Source organism: Musa acuminata, chromosome BXJ2-10, assembly GCF_036884655.1.
Source record: "Musa acuminata AAA Group cultivar baxijiao chromosome BXJ2-10, Cavendish_Baxijiao_AAA, whole genome shotgun sequence".
NCBI classification, from domain to species: Eukaryota; Viridiplantae; Streptophyta; class Magnoliopsida; order Zingiberales; family Musaceae; genus Musa; species Musa acuminata.
The window spans coordinates 34,072,601-34,092,433 of record NC_088347.1 but is presented as its reverse complement, the minus strand read 5'-3'; the positions used below and the strand labels follow the sequence as shown (position 1 = coordinate 34,092,433).

At 39.3% G+C, this 19,833-nt stretch overlaps 3 protein-coding genes across 9 annotated transcripts; 1 reads left to right on the top strand and 2 right to left on the bottom strand.

Annotated features, from left to right (window-relative positions):
- Positions 1–239: 239 nt before the first annotated feature.
- On the top strand, positions 240–2,035 carry LOC135625318 (patatin-like protein 2). The gene is made up of 6 exons (XM_065129972.1): positions 240–406; positions 500–681; positions 753–942; positions 1,022–1,183; positions 1,417–1,719; positions 1,794–2,035. Exons 1-6 carry the CDS (start codon positions 269–271, stop codon positions 2,025–2,027), a joined length of 1,209 nt encoding a protein of 402 aa, XP_064986044.1. The 5' UTR covers positions 240–268; the 3' UTR covers positions 2,028–2,035.
- A 175-nt stretch (positions 2,036–2,210) lies between these two features.
- Positions 2,211–5,552, bottom strand: LOC135625319 (transcription initiation factor IIB-like). Of its 2 annotated transcripts, none has more exons than XM_065129974.1 (7): positions 5,115–5,552; positions 4,016–4,040; positions 3,579–3,708; positions 3,367–3,497; positions 3,117–3,205; positions 2,659–2,747; positions 2,211–2,564 (listed from the first exon to the last, which is right to left on the bottom strand). In XM_065129974.1, the coding sequence occupies exons 1-7, from the start codon at positions 5,519–5,521 to the stop codon at positions 2,431–2,433; spliced, it is 1,005 nt and encodes a 334-aa protein (XP_064986046.1). In that variant the 5' UTR covers positions 5,522–5,552; the 3' UTR covers positions 2,211–2,430. The 2 variants fall into 2 exon arrangements, with proteins under 2 accessions (XP_064986046.1, XP_064986047.1); XM_065129975.1 differs by having other exon boundaries at positions 2,659–2,735.
- Positions 5,553–6,625: 1,073 nt separating this feature from the next.
- LOC135585573 (uncharacterized) lies at positions 6,626–19,671 on the bottom strand. 6 transcript variants are annotated; one of them, XM_065129965.1, is made up of 12 exons: positions 19,544–19,671; positions 18,311–19,381; positions 15,852–17,012; positions 13,487–14,647; positions 13,243–13,284; positions 11,833–11,909; positions 8,797–8,881; positions 8,643–8,726; positions 8,446–8,547; positions 8,280–8,378; positions 6,909–7,058; positions 6,626–6,821 (listed from the first exon to the last, which is right to left on the bottom strand). In XM_065129965.1, exons 2-11 carry the CDS (start codon positions 19,040–19,042, stop codon positions 6,933–6,935), a joined length of 3,669 nt encoding a protein of 1,222 aa, XP_064986037.1. In that variant the 5' UTR covers positions 19,043–19,381; positions 19,544–19,671; the 3' UTR covers positions 6,626–6,821; positions 6,909–6,932. The 6 variants fall into 6 exon arrangements, 5 of the variants coding, with proteins under 5 accessions (XP_064986037.1, XP_064986039.1, XP_064986036.1 ...); XM_065129967.1 differs by having other exon boundaries at positions 6,626–7,058; positions 13,487–14,094; positions 14,218–14,647; XM_065129964.1 differs by having other exon boundaries at positions 6,626–7,058.
- Positions 19,672–19,833: the final 162 nt, after the last annotated feature.

The window sequence follows — 19,833 nt, the reverse complement described above, 5'->3', positions numbered from 1 at the left end:
ATGCTCGGTGATAAATTGAAGTTGGACAGAGTTAACACATATTTAATGATAAATTATTTTTGTGAGTAAAGTCGATGATATCAAGAGAAATAAGGTTAAATTTAAAAAATATAAAGATCGAAATGCTAAAGATAAGTAATTAAATATTTTTGTTTCGACTAAATCATTAATGATGCTTAGCTTTGTGTTTATGTTCTGACTTGGCTTGCCTATATATGCCAATCATATAGCTCTACGCCACAAGACTCTCATCGCCTCCTCTCAGACGATGGCTACCACCGGTTACCTCAGTGCAAACCCTCCACCTGCTCTGGGAAAGCTGGTCACGGTTCTGAGCATAGATGGAGGCGGCGTGCGTGGGCTGATCCCAGCAACCCTGCTTGCCTTCCTGGAATCCAAGCTCCAAGTATATATATATATATATCAATCTGGTGATGCTTTCTTCTGCAACACTTGCATTTCTTGGCTCGCTCACTCATGGTAATGTGATTGGCAACAGGAACTCGATGGAGCAGACGCGAGAATAGCAGACTACTTCGACGTGATTGCTGGAACGAGCACCGGAGGACTCGTCACCGCCATGCTCACGGCACCTGATAAGGATAAAAGACCACTTTTTACTGCAAAGCAAATCATTCAGTTCTATCTTGATAATTGCCCAAAGATCTTCCCACGGAAGAAGTCAGTGGGATCATTCATTATGTTGATTCTTCATAGCAAGAAGACGCCTATATACGATTCGCTTGTTGCAGAGCTGGTCTTCTCAATCCACTGCTGAATCTGTTTGGAGCAGTCACCGGACCTAAGTACGATGGCAAGTATCTGCACTCCAAAGTACAGCAACTGCTGGGTGATACGAAGCTTAGTCAAACCCTAACCAACGTAGTCATCCCTACCTTTGACATCAAGTTTCTTCAACCCATCATCTTCTCAACCTTTGAGGTATGTGTATATATTTGTCCCCTCGCTTACCTCTCCGTTCAAGTAGATCTCTACATAGTGAATGCCTTGTTGACTGTAGACGAAGTCCACGCCATTAAAGGATGCTCTTCTGTCGGATGTTTGCGTTAGCACATCTGCAGCTCCGACGTACCTCCCCGGCCATTGCTTCGAGACCAAAGACGATGAAGGGAGCACTCGGGAGTTCAACCTTATCGATGGTGGTGTGGCAGCAAACAATCCTGTACGTGCTACAACTTCCGACGACATGGTGTTGAGGATGATGATCGAAAAAGAAAGAGATATGAAGCCAAACGCTAATGAAAGAATCATAATAACTTAGAACATAAAACCCTTCATTAAATAAACCTGATTACAATCCCTCAACGAATAATGCTCTTCGGGTCATCGTTTTTGCTCTCTCGATCTGACTTTAAGTGATGCACTATCTAAGGCGTGTGAAACTATGGATGATAGACTCTAACTGCGATGAACCAAGTGACGAAGGAGATCTTCATGGAGAATGCTGATTTCTTTCCGATCAAGCCAGTGGACTACGGCAGGTTCCTCGTCATCTCCCTCGGCACCGGGTCGAACAAGCGGGAGGAAAGGTTTAGCGCAGAAGAGAGTGGGAAGTGGGGGTTGCTCGGGTGGCTCTACAACAAGGGCACGACTCCCATCATCGACATCTTCTCTCAGGCGAGCGCAGACATGGTGGACATCCATGCCTCTGTTCTCTTCCAAGCGCTCCATTCCGAGCAGCATTACTTGCGGATTCAGGTACGACGTGTCTTCGCACTTTTGAGAGATGGATGCATCGATTGGTTCAACCTCGCACGTCTGGGTTCGAGCAGGAGGACGCTCTGGTCGGAGACACGGCGTCGGTGGACGTATCGACGAGGGAGAACTTGGAGAAGCTGATGGAAGTCGGCGGCAACCTCCTCAAGAAGCCGGTGTCGAGGGTGAACCTGGAGAACGGGACCTTCGAGCCATGCGACGGAGAGGGGACAAACGAAGAAGCCCTGACTCGATTCGCTCGCCGGCTTTCCAGCGAACGAAAGCTGAGGAATTCGAAGTTACTGCTCTGATCTTACTGCGTCCGCGCAGTGTTAGCGATCGGAGCGTTGAAGAAGTGTGGATTTCTTTGGCATGCTTGCATGCATGCAGCCATAGATTATACCTTTCATGCAGACGAACGTTGCACGCATGCACGCTGATTGCGCGTACGTATAGTGCTCGATGAAATGATCCCAAAAAGCATTGAAGAAATGTGGAGCGTAAATAAATTATAATACATGAAGCATCCGTTCACTAACTAAATTATCTCCATTTCATTGGAGCTTACACGAGAAAAATTGCTATATAAGAGCAATCAGGAAAGAAATATTTATCCTAGTCGGCAGGCGGTCCAGAAATTTCAGGCTCGCAGTTTGTGGCTGCAAAAGGTTCTTTAGATCATCCGGAGGAAGAAGGTAGAGATGGCGGGTTCTGTCACGGGCAGCAAAGTTTCTTTAGGTCTTCCTCCTTGGAGAAGGAGGTGGGAATGATCCTCGAAGCATAAGGATGAAGATCTTTGTAGGCGTTTCTTATGGTGCCTTCTGCCACACCGGTTGCGAGGGATATGTCTGCAAAAAATAGAAAATAAAAGAAAAAATATCTGTGTTAAGAAGACAAGAAATAAAAGGATTGGCGTCAAAAATGAGAATGAAACTGTGAAACCTTTGATTTGTTTCTTGTCATCAGATAGCTGAGTTATCATGTAGATAACAGCTGCTGCAATTGATATGGGGCTCCTCCTGCACATTTCACTGGTCAATAGAAAAAAGATACAGTTTCCGGAGGTAATGGTCGGCAGCAACAGACATACTATCCAATGGATGGATATTTAGGTTAGAAATGATACGATATGCTGCTGCTATACGTTAGTTCTCAAGGCTAAAAAGCCGAAAACTACAACCTCAATACTGTCTTGGCACAAAAAAGAATACCACCTTTTGTATTACGATTTTTTCATTTGAGGTTGTAGTTTTCGGCTTTTTAGCCTTGAGAACTAACGTATAGCAGCAGCATATCGTATCATTTCTAACCTAAATATCCATCCATTTCGAATGAGGAGAACAAAAATGCTAAATTGCAATGGCCTGTCAGCTCTATCAAGCCATTCGAAAATGTAGTACCGTATGTCGAGTTCGTCTGACTTTTGAACTGCTTCTTGAGCTGCTTTAACTTCTTGGTTTGTCATGCCAAGATGCGAACAGAAACGTCTCTGCAAAACACAGCAGAGAGCCGTGACAAGTGATTGTTAAATGACTAAAGACGTAAGAAACTAAAAAAGCACATCCAGATCGACATCAATAGCATGAGATTAACATCGGTTAGACATGGCCAAAAACAGAAACAATAGCAGAATTAGGTCCTCAAACTAACCAAGAAATCTCCTGCGTTTATTGTGCCCATCTCCATGGATTTTCCCATCTCAACTTCAAGCTGTTTGACGATAAATTCTTTAGCCCGACCGATGTCCTTCTTTGTAGCTCCATTGGCAACAGAACAAATCTCTACTTGAATGAAAAATATATATTAGTGATATTTATTAAAGACGAAAGTCAGAATGCAGAAGAAAGTTCGACATAATCAACCTTTTACGGTACGAGGCTTGTCCTCCTGCCGACAAGAAATGTATAGACAAGCAGCTAAAATTGCCTCTTGATTTCGTCCTCTAACAGACTTCAGATCTTCGACTTTCTTATATATCTCATTGGCTCGATCCTTAAAAAAGAGAAATAGTTTTTGTTTATGAAGATCTTGAGTGTTCATGTCCATCTAATTCAGGTATTAACATCGACAAATATTCAATGTTGATGTGATGTTTCAAAACAGAGAAGATGTGATGCAAATAGCACTGAAGGAAATGATCAGTGAAGAAGATTGGGGCACCTAAAACTTTCAATAGAATGATATTTTCTCATGAGCCATGTGCTTAGCCAGTGAGACACAATATATTTCATTGTCTACTTCTAAGAAAAGGATTACGACGAAAAGGAAACTTCAGAATGATGCAAGAGAAATGTCATACCTTGATAGTGGCAACAAGACCTAACCTGAAAAACAAAAGCCACCAGATCAAAACTTGCAATTATATATGACTAGCAAATCGATAACATTGTTGGTTCAATTTCTTGCCAAACCATCCAGTAATAGTTTTTAGCATCATCATTTACCCTTGAATATTCTAAACCAAGAAACAGAAGAAGGCAGATGAAAGAGAGGGAAAAGGAAATGTTTCCAGTGTTACATGAATAAATTCAAATGTAAAATGTGCATCGATAGATCGCTTCTGAAAATAGTAATGCTGTGGTTGTTGAAGAACCGCCTGCATCCCAGGTTATGAACTTCACAATCCTGAAGACTTGTGCCACTACAGTTAACCAACCCTGCTTTTTCTTCAGCCTCTCTTTCTCCTTCATAGAAGTAATTGCAAATCGATAACCTAAGGGAGAAGTAATAATGCCCCTTTTGAGCATCACACCATTACGCAGAAGCCATTTTTTTGCCTCTCATAAAAGCCATGCCTTTGCAAATACTCATTCATCATCTAAATTAGTTACCAATTCCAACTAATACCAAAATTGCTCTCTGGAAAAGCACAATCATGTAACTATTCATTCCACAAAACTATGTTTCGTCCAATTTATCAGATTAGAGAGAAGAATCAAAGGACCTAACCAGTTCGTCCCAAAATTTCCTCTATTGCATTGAATTCACAGGATACAGAGATTGAAAGGTATTGAGGGCTCCCCAGTCGTGTTTTTTTTGGTACCCAAAATCCAATGATTCTAGAAACTAAACATCTTTCTTCACCTAATAATTTGTACCCACGCCATCTAGTTTAGGTAACTGTCAATTCTAATGGTTCGATCTTTCATCATCCAAGAATTTGTGCCCGAACCTCCGAAAAGTTATACATCAGCCAACCCTAATGATTTTAGGAATATAAGATGTTTGGTCATCCAAAGAACACGTTAACATCGCCGTCCAAGGAAACCCCAAAAAGCGAATCGATTCGAGGGTCAGAAGCCCATACCAAAGGCGCGTCTGTCTCTACGCCGAAATCGTACGAAAGGGTTGTTTCTACAACCTAAGCAAGGGAAGAAAATAAGAGGCATAGGAAGAACCTATCGGCCATGGTGGCGATGGCCTTGAAGGCGAGGATGAGGGACCGGTCGGAATTGGAGGCGCGGTTGTGCCAGCGGCCGAGGGAGGAGGAGAGGAAATCGCCCTGGGCACCTTTAGGTGTGGAGATGACGGTGGAGAGGCCGCCGTCGGATAGGAAGGGGTTGGCGGGGCCGCCGACGCGGACGGGGTCGTTGTCTCCGGACTCGTTGGCGAAGGTGCGCCACTCGGAGGTCTCGTCGATGGAGTGCGCCTCCAGCACCAGCCCGCACTCGGAGCACACCGTGTCCCCCGACGAGTGGTCGAACACCTCCTCCGTCGACCGCTTGCAGTCGGGGCAGAAGCCGTCCCCCATGGAGAGTCGTCTCTCCTTGCAGAGAACGGGATTCAGGTGAGGCCTACACGCCATGTCCACACATATATATATATATATAGAGAGAGAGAGAGAGAGAGAGACGGATGGAAAGCGTTGTGTTTGCTTGGTCATGGGAACGGTTGGCGGACGCACGTGACATTTGGTATTATTCGCACAAGGATAAATAAGTCCGACAGTCGTTGTAGGAATCAATCATTATACGGTATCATAGAAGCCATAGATAGAGATAAAGGCCTGTTCAATCGATTATAATAAGGATTCCTCAATCAAACTACAACCACCATTTGAAGTTATATTTCTACCATTCTGATACATTATCTATCATATATTAATATCTTTATATATAAAAAAATATGTTAATAGGGAACCTCATCAATCAGATTACAATCATCCAAATAGTTCGTATTTGAAAATTATTCTGAGAAGCAATGATACATTGTCATCCATATTAATATTTTGATATCAAAATATGTTAGATAAAATTTTGAACACTTTTGTTTAGAAAAATCTTAAACCAACTTAGAAATAAATACTCAGATTAGAATCATCAAAATAGTTGGCATTAGAAAATTATTCCTACCTTTTTCTAGGAAGAGTGATGCATTAATATAGTATTATGCTAAAAACACTTTTTGTTTAGCATCTGAAATCTCACGACCATCAAAATTATTCCTATCTTTCTGGGAAGCATGATTATATTTATCATCATATTAACATTTTATATGTTAAATAAAGTTTTGAATACTTTTGTTTAGGGAATCTCACATAATGTTCAAAATAGTGTTTGTATTTTGATTATATTAATATTTTAATTAAAAAATATGTTAAATAAAATTTTGAATACTTTTGAAAAATAAATCTAGTATTATTATCATGATCATTCTAATATTTTATATTAAATTATATTGAATATAAGAATTTAAACCTTTAACTTAATTAAATATATCAAATGACAATGTTAAATCTTCTGTCACAAACAAGCAAGACTTTCATGCTTAGTACCTCCTAATCAAACTCTGTTATTAGTTCAAACTAATACAAACTCCTTTGTATTATCATGACATTTAAATTGGCATCCATGGAGAAAACATGACTGGATGTGACACACACTGCCAAACAAAGTGAAAAAAGATGATGTGACTGAAAAAAAAATTCGTATATAAATATTTCTTGTCTCTTTAAGATGATAATCTCTACCAAAAGGACCCATTTATCTACAGATGAACGTTTACAAATTATTTTCCCTGTATTTTAAATTGTTCTCGAAGCACATCTTTGCCGACGCTGCCTTCAAAATAAGGATGACCAATTTTGATCTTTCATCATAATTATTCTGTGAAAGGAGGAAAAAAATAATAATAAATGACTTATAAAACAAATTTAAACGAGTTTACGAGACTCATCTAGAATTCCATCACACCATCCAGATTTTTCATCTAAAAATCTATTCTGATTCTTCAGATGAAAGACGTGATTTCAATCTCTTCAAGAACTCCAATGTCTTTGCATAAGATGGATCTGTTTGGTTAACTGGCTTGCATGAATTTACGTGATCAGTGGCATCCAATACCTGCGCCAACAAACCAGACGATAAAATATTTATTAGATCATGATCAAATTAAAAAAAAAAAAATCAAGAGCTTCATGTAGGCTAATACAGCAAGTACATATACAATTGACAGTCAGCTGAACAAACTAAAGGCATCTTCTATCAAAAGCAGCCACTAAAACCATTTACTGGTTCTTTAAGTTACAAGATTAACTCGTTCTGTAAGTTTCCAATATAATTGAATAAGACAGCAAAAATCAAAATAAACTACACGTATACTGAGATCGAGGTATATATTTCAATACAAATACTTGGTCAGACTTGTAAATGCTGGTCTGTACATACCGGCTCAACTCGTATTTTAAACTTTGATCTCCAGAGCTGAGCCAGCTGGTAAGGATCAATTGAAAAACAGGTCTTAACTTTCATGTTTCTTTCAAATTATTATAAGCTCACCATAGGGCCTAGTGTATTTCTCTGAAGGCCCAGGCACAGACCACATTCAGCTGCATCTCCGTAAACCCAAATGTCTAACCAAAGTGTGAGCCCAACATAAAAAAGTGCCAAATAAATGCAAAAGGGTATAGATAACTAGTCAAGATCATTTAAAGCAATCATGGAGAACAATATAAGCAAGGATGGATGGTCATAGCCCTTCAAAATCACATCAAAGAATAATCAGAAAATGTTATATTTCCTATAACAAAAACTACAAGAAGCCGTGATGTCCTAACCATTTGAGGTTGACTACATGATTTTTTCTTTAATTGCTATGAGCATTGTACAAAGCAATATATTAGTTAGTTAAATTAAAAGGAATTAGTTCTTTATTTATAATTTCTAGGAAAGTCTTTGTAATTCTCCCTTTCCCACTGATAAGTAAGAGTGCATACTTCCTAGGAGAAACAGAGCCGACATGTTGGATCATTTTACAATACCTAGCTCAGGTGACCTGAATTCTTAAGTTTCATATTTATGCAACGAAAATACAATTATCTTAATTGGCACATAATACTAGTGAGAAAGATACCTAGAATCATGCATCAATGTTAGGATTGTGACCAATAAACAAAAATAATCATAAAATAATAGCCCTCTATCTTCATTTTGATTAAATGACCATGATTGCAAATAACATCACAGTTCAAATAGACAAATGTTAATATAATCACACTCAAATATATAAAACGCAGTACATGTGACCCTAACATTATTTGGAATCCACAATGCAATTTTACTTACAACAAGTTCACCAAAGCCAGGGTATGCGGATTCAATTGGTACAATCTCCATTCGAAAGGCCCAACCACCATAACCTTCAACAATCGGAGTAACCTGTGTCTGTAATGATACCTGTTAGTCTAAACAAGTTGAGAATACTATGTGGTCATAAAAATACAAGTCTTACCTCACTGAAACTGAGAACCTCAATAAGTCCTTTTTTATTGAGATGACGAACAAAGTCATTCAATTCTACCAATCTTGGGGATCCACTTCTTAATTCTCCTATCTAAAAAAACATAATAGCACCAGTGGCACATACATAAGCTAAATAAGTCACATCTTTATAGGAAAGAAGTTTAAGTGGGTCCTGAAGCTACAAACCGTAGGGGCTGGGCGTAGAACTAAGCCCATACGCCAAGGCATGTCAGCTAGCTTGCTGCCAAAATGTGGACAGCTATAGAACACCTGCACTTAAAATTAAATTATTAGTGGTCCATGTCACACATGTATCTTCGTCATGACATGGCATACATACCACTCCAATCGTATTTTTCACAAACTCGGTGAGATTACTATTTTTTGCTTGGTACAGCATCTGCTTGACAACAAGCCCTCCCATACTGAAAACAAGATATAGCAAGAATTATAAGTTTGTAAAGCTTACAAGAAAGCAATGGACTATTGCATTTACTTATTATTCATCAATCAGCATAAGCACAGATTTCCATTTGTTATATAAACCATTGTCCACTGGTTCTCAAATGCAAACTTTGTCTAAATTTCACAATTTCATAACTTCATATGATCAAATTTATGTTGTCCATCACAACATTGCCTACTGTACCATATAATAAAGTCTGCATTCTTGTTGCTGCTTGGTATCCTAAATACTTTCTACATACTAGCTATATATATACGGATTCATTAGGCAGAGGTCCTGTAATTACATTTAGAGTTAAATAGCACCTTTAATCAAGGTTCGCCATACCGATGTGTACCGCCCGGTACGGGCGGTACGTACCGGTCCGAGAGGCGACCGGTACGCGGACCGTCCTCTACCGGGCGGTACACCAAAAAAAGCATGTATCGGGCGGTAACGGTCGAAATTTCGACCGTTACCGCTCGGTACCATTCGGTAACGGTCGATTTCGACCGTTACCGCCCGATACCACTCGGTAACGGTCGAAATTGACCGGTACCACTCGGTAACGGTCGAAATCGACCGTTACCACACTGTAGCAGTGCTACAGTGCTCCAACGGTCAAATTGACCGTTGGAGCCATTTCTCCTCCTATTTAAACTAATCTTCTCTCCCCTATTTCATTATACTCTCTTAAACTCTCTCTCAAACATTTCTTTTCTCTCATAAACTCAATCACATTCTCTTTCTCGTTCGGTCCAGAGACATGACAGCAACACGGACAGCAGTGCCTCAACAGATGATGGCGGTGATACCGGGCAGTCGTTGGTCTCGTCTGCACAACTTGAGGGTGGTGAATTGACTGAGGAGCAATATTTTACACATGCCACTCAAGATTCAGATCATGGAACTCGACAAGGTACTGGTCAAGTTTATGCGCGGAAGGGAAAGGAGAAGGGGAAGGGGAAGGCAGTGGATGAATATGAACAAATGCGACAGAGCATACATGATATAGACACAGAAAGAGACTCATTGTATTCACAGCCATCGTACTATGAAGAATCATATGGGCAACAACAGTATGGTGATAGTTGGTCATCCATCTCTGAGCAACAGCATGATACAGAACAACACCAATATATGCCTCAAGAGCTGCCTCGGACAAATATGATTTATGACGATCAATCTACGATCAGTACCACATTGATGCATCAATGGCATACGGTGTATCAATACACTATGTCATGGGATCAATTTCATGATTGGGTCCAACAAACGTATCATATTGATATGTATCGGATCGAGAACCCCGATCCACCACCCGTGGAAGCCCGTCGTTCGTTTTGATGGTAGAATTAACAATCAGGTATATCTAGATATATGATTATTTAATTCATTTGAATTTTAGAGTTTATATTGTAACAAAATAGTCTAACAATTCAACTGATTTTTCTATAGATATTTCAATCTATAACGAGCTGAAATACGAACCTCGAACAAGACTACCTCAAAGCCCGAAAAAGATATGTGATGCTATTTTTACCTAATTTACATTGATTTTGCTAAACTTATACTATTACTATATTTATTTGTAACTTGAAAACTCTATCCTAACTTTTTTTTTAATTTTCAAGTATTTTCGGAGGGATAAATCGGTGAAATCAGGTGTACCGAGCGGTACACCTCGGTATACCGCTCGGTACGCCGTACCGTACCGTACCGAGCCAGCGTCGAAATGCCGGTACGGTACGGTTCGGCGAACCTTGCCTTTAATCAATAAAAGAAATTGTGATTCTTCAATGCAACACCTCATGTCAAATTAAATGTACATGATATAACACGAGACGCATAAATATAATTCTGAAAAACATACTTAGCCTAGCAGAAGATGGACCGTATGCACATGTAGGCTAAAGTTTGTAACAATTCAACAAGTTTAAATTTCTTTCGTTGTCTTCAATAAAAAGACTTAAGGGCATTTGAAAACTACTACTGTTCCTTGGTTCTGTAGTACAAACAACAATCAAACAACATATAGAACATATCTGATTACCTCATTGCTAAATCTTTTTTTATAGAAGTATTACTGTTCTTCTGAAAATATTGATGTCCATTTCCATTGCTTTTTTCCTAAAAATGAATACCAAGTATTATCAATTTCTAGATGATAGGATACACTCTCCATTGGTCTTTGCCATACCCAAAATTGTTTACTAATCCCTGCAACACTCATGACCTTAGACAGTCCCTGGCACACCTCTAATCATTTGACAAGGTTGTGTTGATCATACATACTTTAGAAACCAAGGGAAAAAAAGACTAAAGGAAAAAGGAACATATAGATTTACAGACACTTTTTATTTCTAAGAAGCAAAAAAAATAAGTAAATGATATGTTAATATATGAGTAGATCATCCTGACAATATCACATATTTAGCAGTCTCCATGTGATCCACCAAGAACATTTCAGCTAGTTGGGTACTGATTCTTCATCCAAATACATCATTGTGGGGACAGATTATTGGCAACCAGAGAAACTAAGCGCTAACCTCTTTATGAAGTTCAAGCAAGATCCTTTATCATAAAGTTATATTATCTGATCAACAATGGTTTACAACTTTATATTGAACCAGAGAACAGAACAGACAAGACAACAAGTATAGATGACCACAGGAAAGGCTGGATATGGTATTTCTTTCTTGCAAAGTATCATTCATAAGATATACAGTGTAAGCCAGGTCTCATATAGCATAGAGAAAAGTACAGTGATTTTTAAAATGCAGTTTTGTATAGGGTAAAGCAATATAATGTGATTTTAAATAGGGTACAACTATATAATGTGATTTGTTGTTAGTTGACATGTATTTGATATTTGATAATACAAGAAGATGGAACTAATTCCATATTTATAATTGCTGCCTAATATCATACCTGTGTGTCACAAACACAACAGGCCGGTCACCAATGCCTGCTCTGGTCAGCTTTCTCAGGAGCATCGAGCTAACTTCCTGCATAGAACAAGAAGAATTCAACTATCAAATATTAACATGAAGATGAACTATAAATTGTAAACCTTCAAGAAAATTGTTCTCCAAATAAATGGATGTCTTAGAGGCAACATTTTAGATATATGGTGACCAGAGAAAAGAAAAGTTTGAATCTAGAAGGTTCAATTGAACATTTACAAATAAATTCCTTAAAATGGTTGGAAAGAGGACAAGAGATGACCTCAAATGTACACCCTCTGAGTTAGTACCCTTCTGGCATATCACCTCTCAAACATTCATCAATCAATTATCAAATCTTAAAGACTATATTAATACAAAAAAAGAACAACAACAACATCTGTGATGTCCCAACTGTTTGAGTTGGCTACATGGATCTACATGGATTTTAATACATAAACAAAAAATCAGAATTTCAATTGCCATATCTCCATCAATCATAAAATCTAGAGGGTTCAAGATCAACTAAACATTGAAGTCAAACATGGCATGAAAATAAAATTGTTCCTTTAAGACCTCAGTGACCAGGGTTCGAGCTATGGCAATAGTTTCTCTCTATGGCCAGGGGTAATTCTCTATCTTTTGTTCAAGACCAATTGAAACATCACCACTACCAAGCATAAGAATTGTGCACATTTATAATACATTGGTAATCAGCATAAAACATTAAGAATTTCATGCAACTAAGATGTGATATATCATAAACAAGAAATATACCAATAAAAAACAGTGCACATTTATCAAAAAATCTATAAGATATAATAGTTTTAAACTCATAAATTTAAGAAACATGAGCAAAAAATAGATAAAACTTGCATGGAAATGAATTTTCCTTGAGTATCGCATCAAGATACTCTTCGCTTATCAATCAGTTGAATTCATTACTTAACTCTAAGGTACTAGGCTACTCTTAGATACAAGTTGACTGAGGTATTTTACAAGTATTATATTTGTTTAAATCCTTCCCACACCCACACTGATTATTAGTGATTGCATTGCACAAGACAACATTGTATTAAACAGCCATTCCTTCTTTCCTTTATAACCTAATTGCTTGATCTCTCGATTCTCTTCTGTTATTTCTAGTGGCCACTTACACGCAGCTGCATTAATTTGCCTTTATAACCAGAAATTTTTCTTTAAGATAAGCTTGAAACTTAAAGAATCTGCAACTAAATCAGGAAACTTGACAATTAGCAGACTTGAATATATGGAGCAAATAAAACAGCAATTATATCATTTTGAACCTTTGCCTACAGAGTGGAGAAAGTGTAATACCATGGACCACAACTCCAAACAACAAAATTTTCAAAAGATCCTCCAAAAAGGTACTAACCTGAAGTGGCAAGCTAGCTCCAGACCATTGAGTTAGATTTGTCTGCATGAATCATTTCAGTTAGTAGAAAGTTGTTTCATCAGAGGGTCCAACCTGGAGAGGACCTAGGAGAATTAAAACTACGAGGGCTGCTACTGAAACTTAAAATGGTTGAGGATATTACATTTTCCTTGTATCTAAACATGTACAATAGCATCATCTAAGAAAGATTAAAGAGCAAAATGAGGTTAGCTACAACACAAACCTTGTATTTAACAGAAAACAAGCGAGCATCAGGAAGGTCAGTCGATAGCCATTCACTAGGCCAACATGTACCCAATTTCCCTGCTTCCTGATCAATATTTTCAACCAGCCCAGCTTTACTGGTAGTTGAAGACTTGTTATCTGCTATGCGCCATGATTTGAAAGGTCCACCACGAAGCCCATGGATAAAGACAACATCAAATGAAGGACATTCAGATTTGGGTGATCTCTCCGAGTTACCCATAGAGCTAGAGGTGTTACAAGTCTCATCTTCAACACACTGACAAACGCTAGAAGGTGAAGAATCAAAATTAACAACTTCTGCAACAGCTGAATCATCTGAACTGCCCTCATCATTCTTGTTGGTGGGTTTCCAGTGTGGTAATTCTGGATTTAACAGGAATATCATGTCCTCATAGAGTGGGCACCTTGTTTTCTGGTTACTACCATCTGCATCGGGAGGGCTGTGATTTAGCACCTGAACCTCTGATGATTCAGAACAACGTACATTTAAGAGAGTTGCCCTTGCATAACTCTGGATTTTTTTGTCGTTACAACAAGGAATATTCCCACTTGCACAATCTTCAAGCCATTTACACCATATTTTATCTGCAAAAATGGCTGTTTTAACATTTGGTAGAAGAGAAAGAATTACAAGTAATCGAGCAGCATGCTTGCGGATATGTGCTGTAGGAGGAACTCTGACACTAGAAGGATCATTACGATCAATACCAGATGAATCACCAGAAACAGAGACATTGCTGTCCTGAGCTTCTGAAACTCTTGATGCTGCATATGCTTCATTTGCAGCAAGTTGTTCATAGTCATCACACAAAAGGTAACGTCGTAGCAAGAAAAGGGCTCCAAGATCAGCTATTTTAGTTTGGCATATAGTATCTTCAGAACAAAGTTCTGTCAGTGCTTTAATGCCTTTCAATGTTGCAAAAGCTGAATCAGCAACATCAGACTTAGGCAAATTATTCTTCTTCAAGTTCTTTATCAATGTTGCAAATGGTTCAAGTGAAAGAAAGTCAGCAAATGGATTTTTGTCAGAAGAATCAGATTCGGTGTCCAACTGAGTTCCTGCTAGTTTGACCACAGCAGTTGCCAATTGGTTAGTAACTTGTGCTGCAGAATGAGCATTAGATTGATCTATTTGAGTCTGCAAGGAAAACACTACCAATAATCAATATGGAAAAGACATTAAGCCACATTTTCCATGACAAAGCAAATGGTTCCACAGGACAGCAAATAGAAATTCCATAGACAATCTTACATATAAGGTATAGTTTTATTTCACTAAATTAACTGGAAGTTCAATTTTGAGTTCTAAACTGGTCCTTGAAATATTGTTTCTCTAGGAATCAAATATTTATGTCATCTACCGCAGAGGACCTTTTTTTTCCTTTTGCTAATGCATCCATATAGCATCTCGGTCAGCAATAACAAGAAAAATGAAGTCAATGTGAGAGTTTTGATATTTAAACCTTATAAAAAACCAGTGAATACCCTACCACATGAAGACATTGTGTTGTTTCGTTGATTTTTAAAGTCAAATTGAAAAAAAATTAAACTCAATATGATCACAACACATCTTTATATAACTGATATTATTGACAGATGATGGAATAATTTAATTGCTACATAAACAATAGTTCAAGAACCAACTAGACAAAAAGAAGTGTCATCCAAAGTTGAAAGGCTATCCAGGTAATTTAGCCTTTTGTTATCACAAGTAAAAAAAATTAGTGTACGTGATATGTATACAGCATCAAGAATGTGGTTCATAATTAATTTTGAATATAGATAGCAAAGAAAAAAAAATGGCAAATGTGGCACTCAAACATTACTGGATCCATCATGCTTTTAGATAAGTCCAGTGCAACACACAAAGAATTCAGCTTTGACATCAATTTTGATCAACATACATAGTTACATACAGTTTTTTCTCTGGTTTCCCAGTTAAAGGAAAGTCACTTTATATTGTCAAAGAAAAAAGAGTCAAAGAGTAGATTAAAAAACATTCTTTAAAATGGCCGCTAGCTCAAATCACAATAGGTGTCCATTCCATCTTTCTGCTATTTGACATAAAGCAACAACTTTATAGCTAAAGATAGTTCAAAGCTAGCAATTTTCACAATTAGTTAAAAATCTTTTTATTGTAGAACCAGTATTCAATTTTCTAGCCTCTACTAAACATGTCAAGCCAATTTCTCCATTAATTAATTGCTGGCAATTGCAGAAAGACATGATAAATCAAGAGAGAAAAAAAGACATGCGCAAGCAGATACAGAAGTTAAATCCCTGATATGTAATAAGCTCTAAATCATCATCAACTGAAATTGAAGTAAACAATAAATGAATACCTTGGCTTTGTCTGTCTTGGGTGGATTGCTTCCTTTAATGTTTGATGCCTTGCCATTTCCAATAACTTCGTTTAGCAATACAGTTAGCCATCCTTGAGAAATTGGTAATGACTGTGGCCCATGGTCCTCAATGATGAAAGAAAGAATTTTTGTAGCAGAACGGCGTGTACATATGGAAGAAGATTGATCAAAAATCCAGCGGAGAAGAATGCCTGACCACCTTTGACTTTCCTCAAGAGATAAGTGCATGTCCCCTTGGTAAAGTATTTCCAAGACCCTAGCTAATGGTTCGTGCAAATGGCTATGCTTTTCGGACTGCTTGGCCATTCCTCTTATGAGGTGAAGCCCCTTTTCCATTATCATCACCTTTGCATCTTTACTACGTTCAATGGAGACCAGAAAGGCTGACAATGCTACTCGAGCCAACATTACATCCTCATTGTTACTGGCATGAAAAGCTGTAGAAAGAAGGCTAAAGCTCCAATCAGGAACAGAAACAGTCAATGGCAAATTCTGATCATCTAAAAGAGCTCGAGCAACCAGACTGCCATGCCATTTCACCGATCTCTCTGGTGCTTTTAATGCAGTCATGATAGCTTGCCCATCTCTATCAAGTTCTTGTATATGACTTCGGTTAAGTTGTGATGCCAAAGCCCAATTTGCTAATGCCCATGCAGCAAAAGGTACAGCAACATGTTCTCTCTGCAAATCATCCCACAGGCCTGGTACAGGAAAAGAAGTCATTTTCTCAAGTTTGGAAGAACTGCCACCATTTTCCTGTAATTCCAGATTTCTGTATGCATCTGCAGCTGTAAATAACTGATAGTTAAGAGGCTGGGTCAAGTCTAAGAGGCTCTCTGTTCCTGAAAATCCCAATATAGTTGTACCCCCAAGAACTTTTATTCCAATTCCCTGAATTCCTTTGTCACCATCATCATCATCATGCCCATTCTCATCAACGCCATCAAGGTGCAAACCACCTTGCTCAATTACTTCAAGAGCTGCTGCTATGTCTCTGGTATCAGCATTTCCTGTCAACATTGGTGGAAATGATTGGTCGATGCTATCACAGTTTGAAGTGATTATATCCATGATGGCAGCAACAAGCATACTCCTTCCTTTGCAACCATATGGACCATCCAATGAAGAGTGCTTCAAGGACTGCCCTGCCACAGAAAACCATTAATACAATAGGTAACTTTCAGTACTAAGTAAATAACACATGTATGCAATGTAAAACCTCTATATTGACCATTTTAGCCTTTTGAGAACCAAACAGGCCATTGATAATTGCGAAAAATAATAAGTAACAGAAGTGCCACAAACATTGTATAAACTCCAATTTATGCATACAATAAATTCAGATGAAAACCCAAAGAAAACATATATATTCCATTCAAATATATTTCAACTTAATCTGCTTCTATGCAACTCTAATGCCTTAATGGTTCCTGCCTAATCAGAAATTTAAAATCTGCTCATCAGATAAGTCAGTTGCTAGCTCTCGTTGATAATTTTAACATACTTTCAAAGTAAACAACTCAGAAGCAGCAATAGCAGTGACAAAGTCAAAGAAAAAAACTCAAGAACAGAAGAGAAAAGCAGTACCCATGTCACGTTGACTGTGCAGATATGTGAAACGTCAGTTGCTAGATAAACTAACCATCCACTATTTTGTAGGCATAATGTATACATATGGAAAAAAAGGCTATAGCAGATAAAAAGAAACAACAAAGAAAAGCAGAAAATACAAGAAACAATTAACAAAACTATAAACTTATGATCCAAAATTCTTAACACTTCTGGTTAGACCTATTGTAGCATGGTTATGATAGTACAGGGAGATCCAAAAGCTTTAAAACCAGTGAGTCTATACAAGTTTTGTAGTTTGCTAATGGTATTTCATTGATAGTGGTTCTGGTCTCTAATTGTCTGTCCGATCATTTATTTCTTTTCCATATCCTAAGTTCATCTTCCTTACATTCTAGTGACCTAACTAGTCAAACCTGATCCTTCTTGTGGTTTATCTTGATTAGTGAACCATAGATTGTTGCTTGGATAAGGTTATTTGACAGAAAAGTTAAAACACCCCGATTAGTTCCATCAGAAGTGGACAAGATTAAAATTAACTTATTATGGTATACTGAGTGTACTACTATTAACTTCAACTTAAACATTTTAACCCGTGGTTAAGTCAAATAAAGTTTAAAGTTGATGATAAATCAGTTAATCCATCAGGCATGAGTCGTGATATAAATCTAAATATATCGAGCCAATCCTAGATAAACTTCAATACGCATCCAAGACAACAAAAATAAGGCAGGCCCGCATCAAGAAGAGGGAATTGAAGAAGCAGCAAAAAAACCCACTAAAATGTTTATAGTCCATCAGTTTTCATTAACCGTAGAATTACCTGAAAGCATAAATCAAGTAACACGTATCATTGAGACCTAACTCACCTTCGATTTTTTGGGCTGGAACGAGAAGATAAATCTCAGGAGATTAGGGATCGCATGTGGCCGCCCCAAGACGGCCTGGCAAACATTTGGATCAGAAATTAGGTGTGCAAGCGCTCTCGCCGACTCCGACAGCGTCCCACTACGATCCCCGCCTTGTCCCGAGCTGGCCACGCTCTCCAAGAGCCAGTCCACCACCGCACCGCCCCCTGCGCTCACAATGGCCACCCTACGAGCCCCATTAGCTGCCGAGATATCAGCAAGCAGCGCTGCCACCCGGAGCTCGAACCCCGTTCGGACCTCGTGGTTGGCGGACGACAGCACGGAGGCCAGCGACTTCCAGAGAACGGTGGCGGCCGCGCCGGTCTGCCTCATCCGGTCCACGACCCTAAGGACGGAAACCTTCGATCTTTCTAGGGTTTCTTCAAGATCGGCGTATATTCGGTCGGATCTTGGCGAAGGGCGGTCCAGGAAGGAGGAGGCAACGTAGGCGGCAAGTGCTGCAGCGGAGACGAGGGTTCCAGCGATGGCGTAAAATGGCAGGGAGCGGAGGGGGGAGGAGGGGATAGGGGAAGGAGCAGGGACGGGGGTGTTTCGAATGATGGCATGATTGCGCGAGGGGTCTTTGAGGGGGAGGCTTTGATGGTGCGACGGTTCGAGAGTGGGCTGGGACGTGAAGCGCCGCAGTGGAAATCTTAACGGGGGGCGGCGCCGCTGGGGGAGGAGGCGGAGCATGGCGAGACCACTCTTCTTGTTCCGTCCGGTGTGGCTTCGGCGAGAAGTTAAAGAAGTCTTTTAGTTGCCGGTAAAGATGCTCCATGGTGGGATATAAATCAATATAAAACGATGACGTGGCCAAGACGAGCTGTGGTCTGACCCCATTCAATGTAAGCCACGTCCGGCGGTCAAGGATAAATAGAACTAAGGCGAGAAGGTATTGGAATTGCGGGAGCAAAAGTGGGTGCGCTGGAATATTCGATGGTCGTTAGGGAGGGAGGAGAAGGGAATCAACGTCGATTGATGAATGGAGAGCCGTCCGATGATTGTTTACTGGCATGGAAACCACCTGAACAACTATCCACGTAAAATTAAATTATAATAAGTAATGAAAGCCAAATATGCATAATATTCTTCAAGCAAATAAAAGTACGGCCCATTGGGCTTTATGAAGGCCGCCTCATCTGAGCCCAATTAAATTATATCGAAAAAAAGAATGGTTAGCTTTGAAGGAATTACTTCTAGGGATGGAAGCCACGTGGCAGATCGGACGTACGCCATCAACTGGAGCTCATCTCTCTGGAGGAAAAATCCAACCACATGGTGACCGGTTACTAACCTGCGCCGCCCGTGGACCTCTATTGCCCCCACGCGCCGTTCCTCGCGCATGGTAGCACCACGCCCTTCCTTCTTATGAGCTCAATCCAAGCTGCGAGGGAGGAGAGGAGAGTGAGGGGTTGAGGGTTAGATCGGAGACCGGGTGTCGTCAAGGTTGGAGGACCAGAGGAGGAAACCGGAGCTCCCTTGGC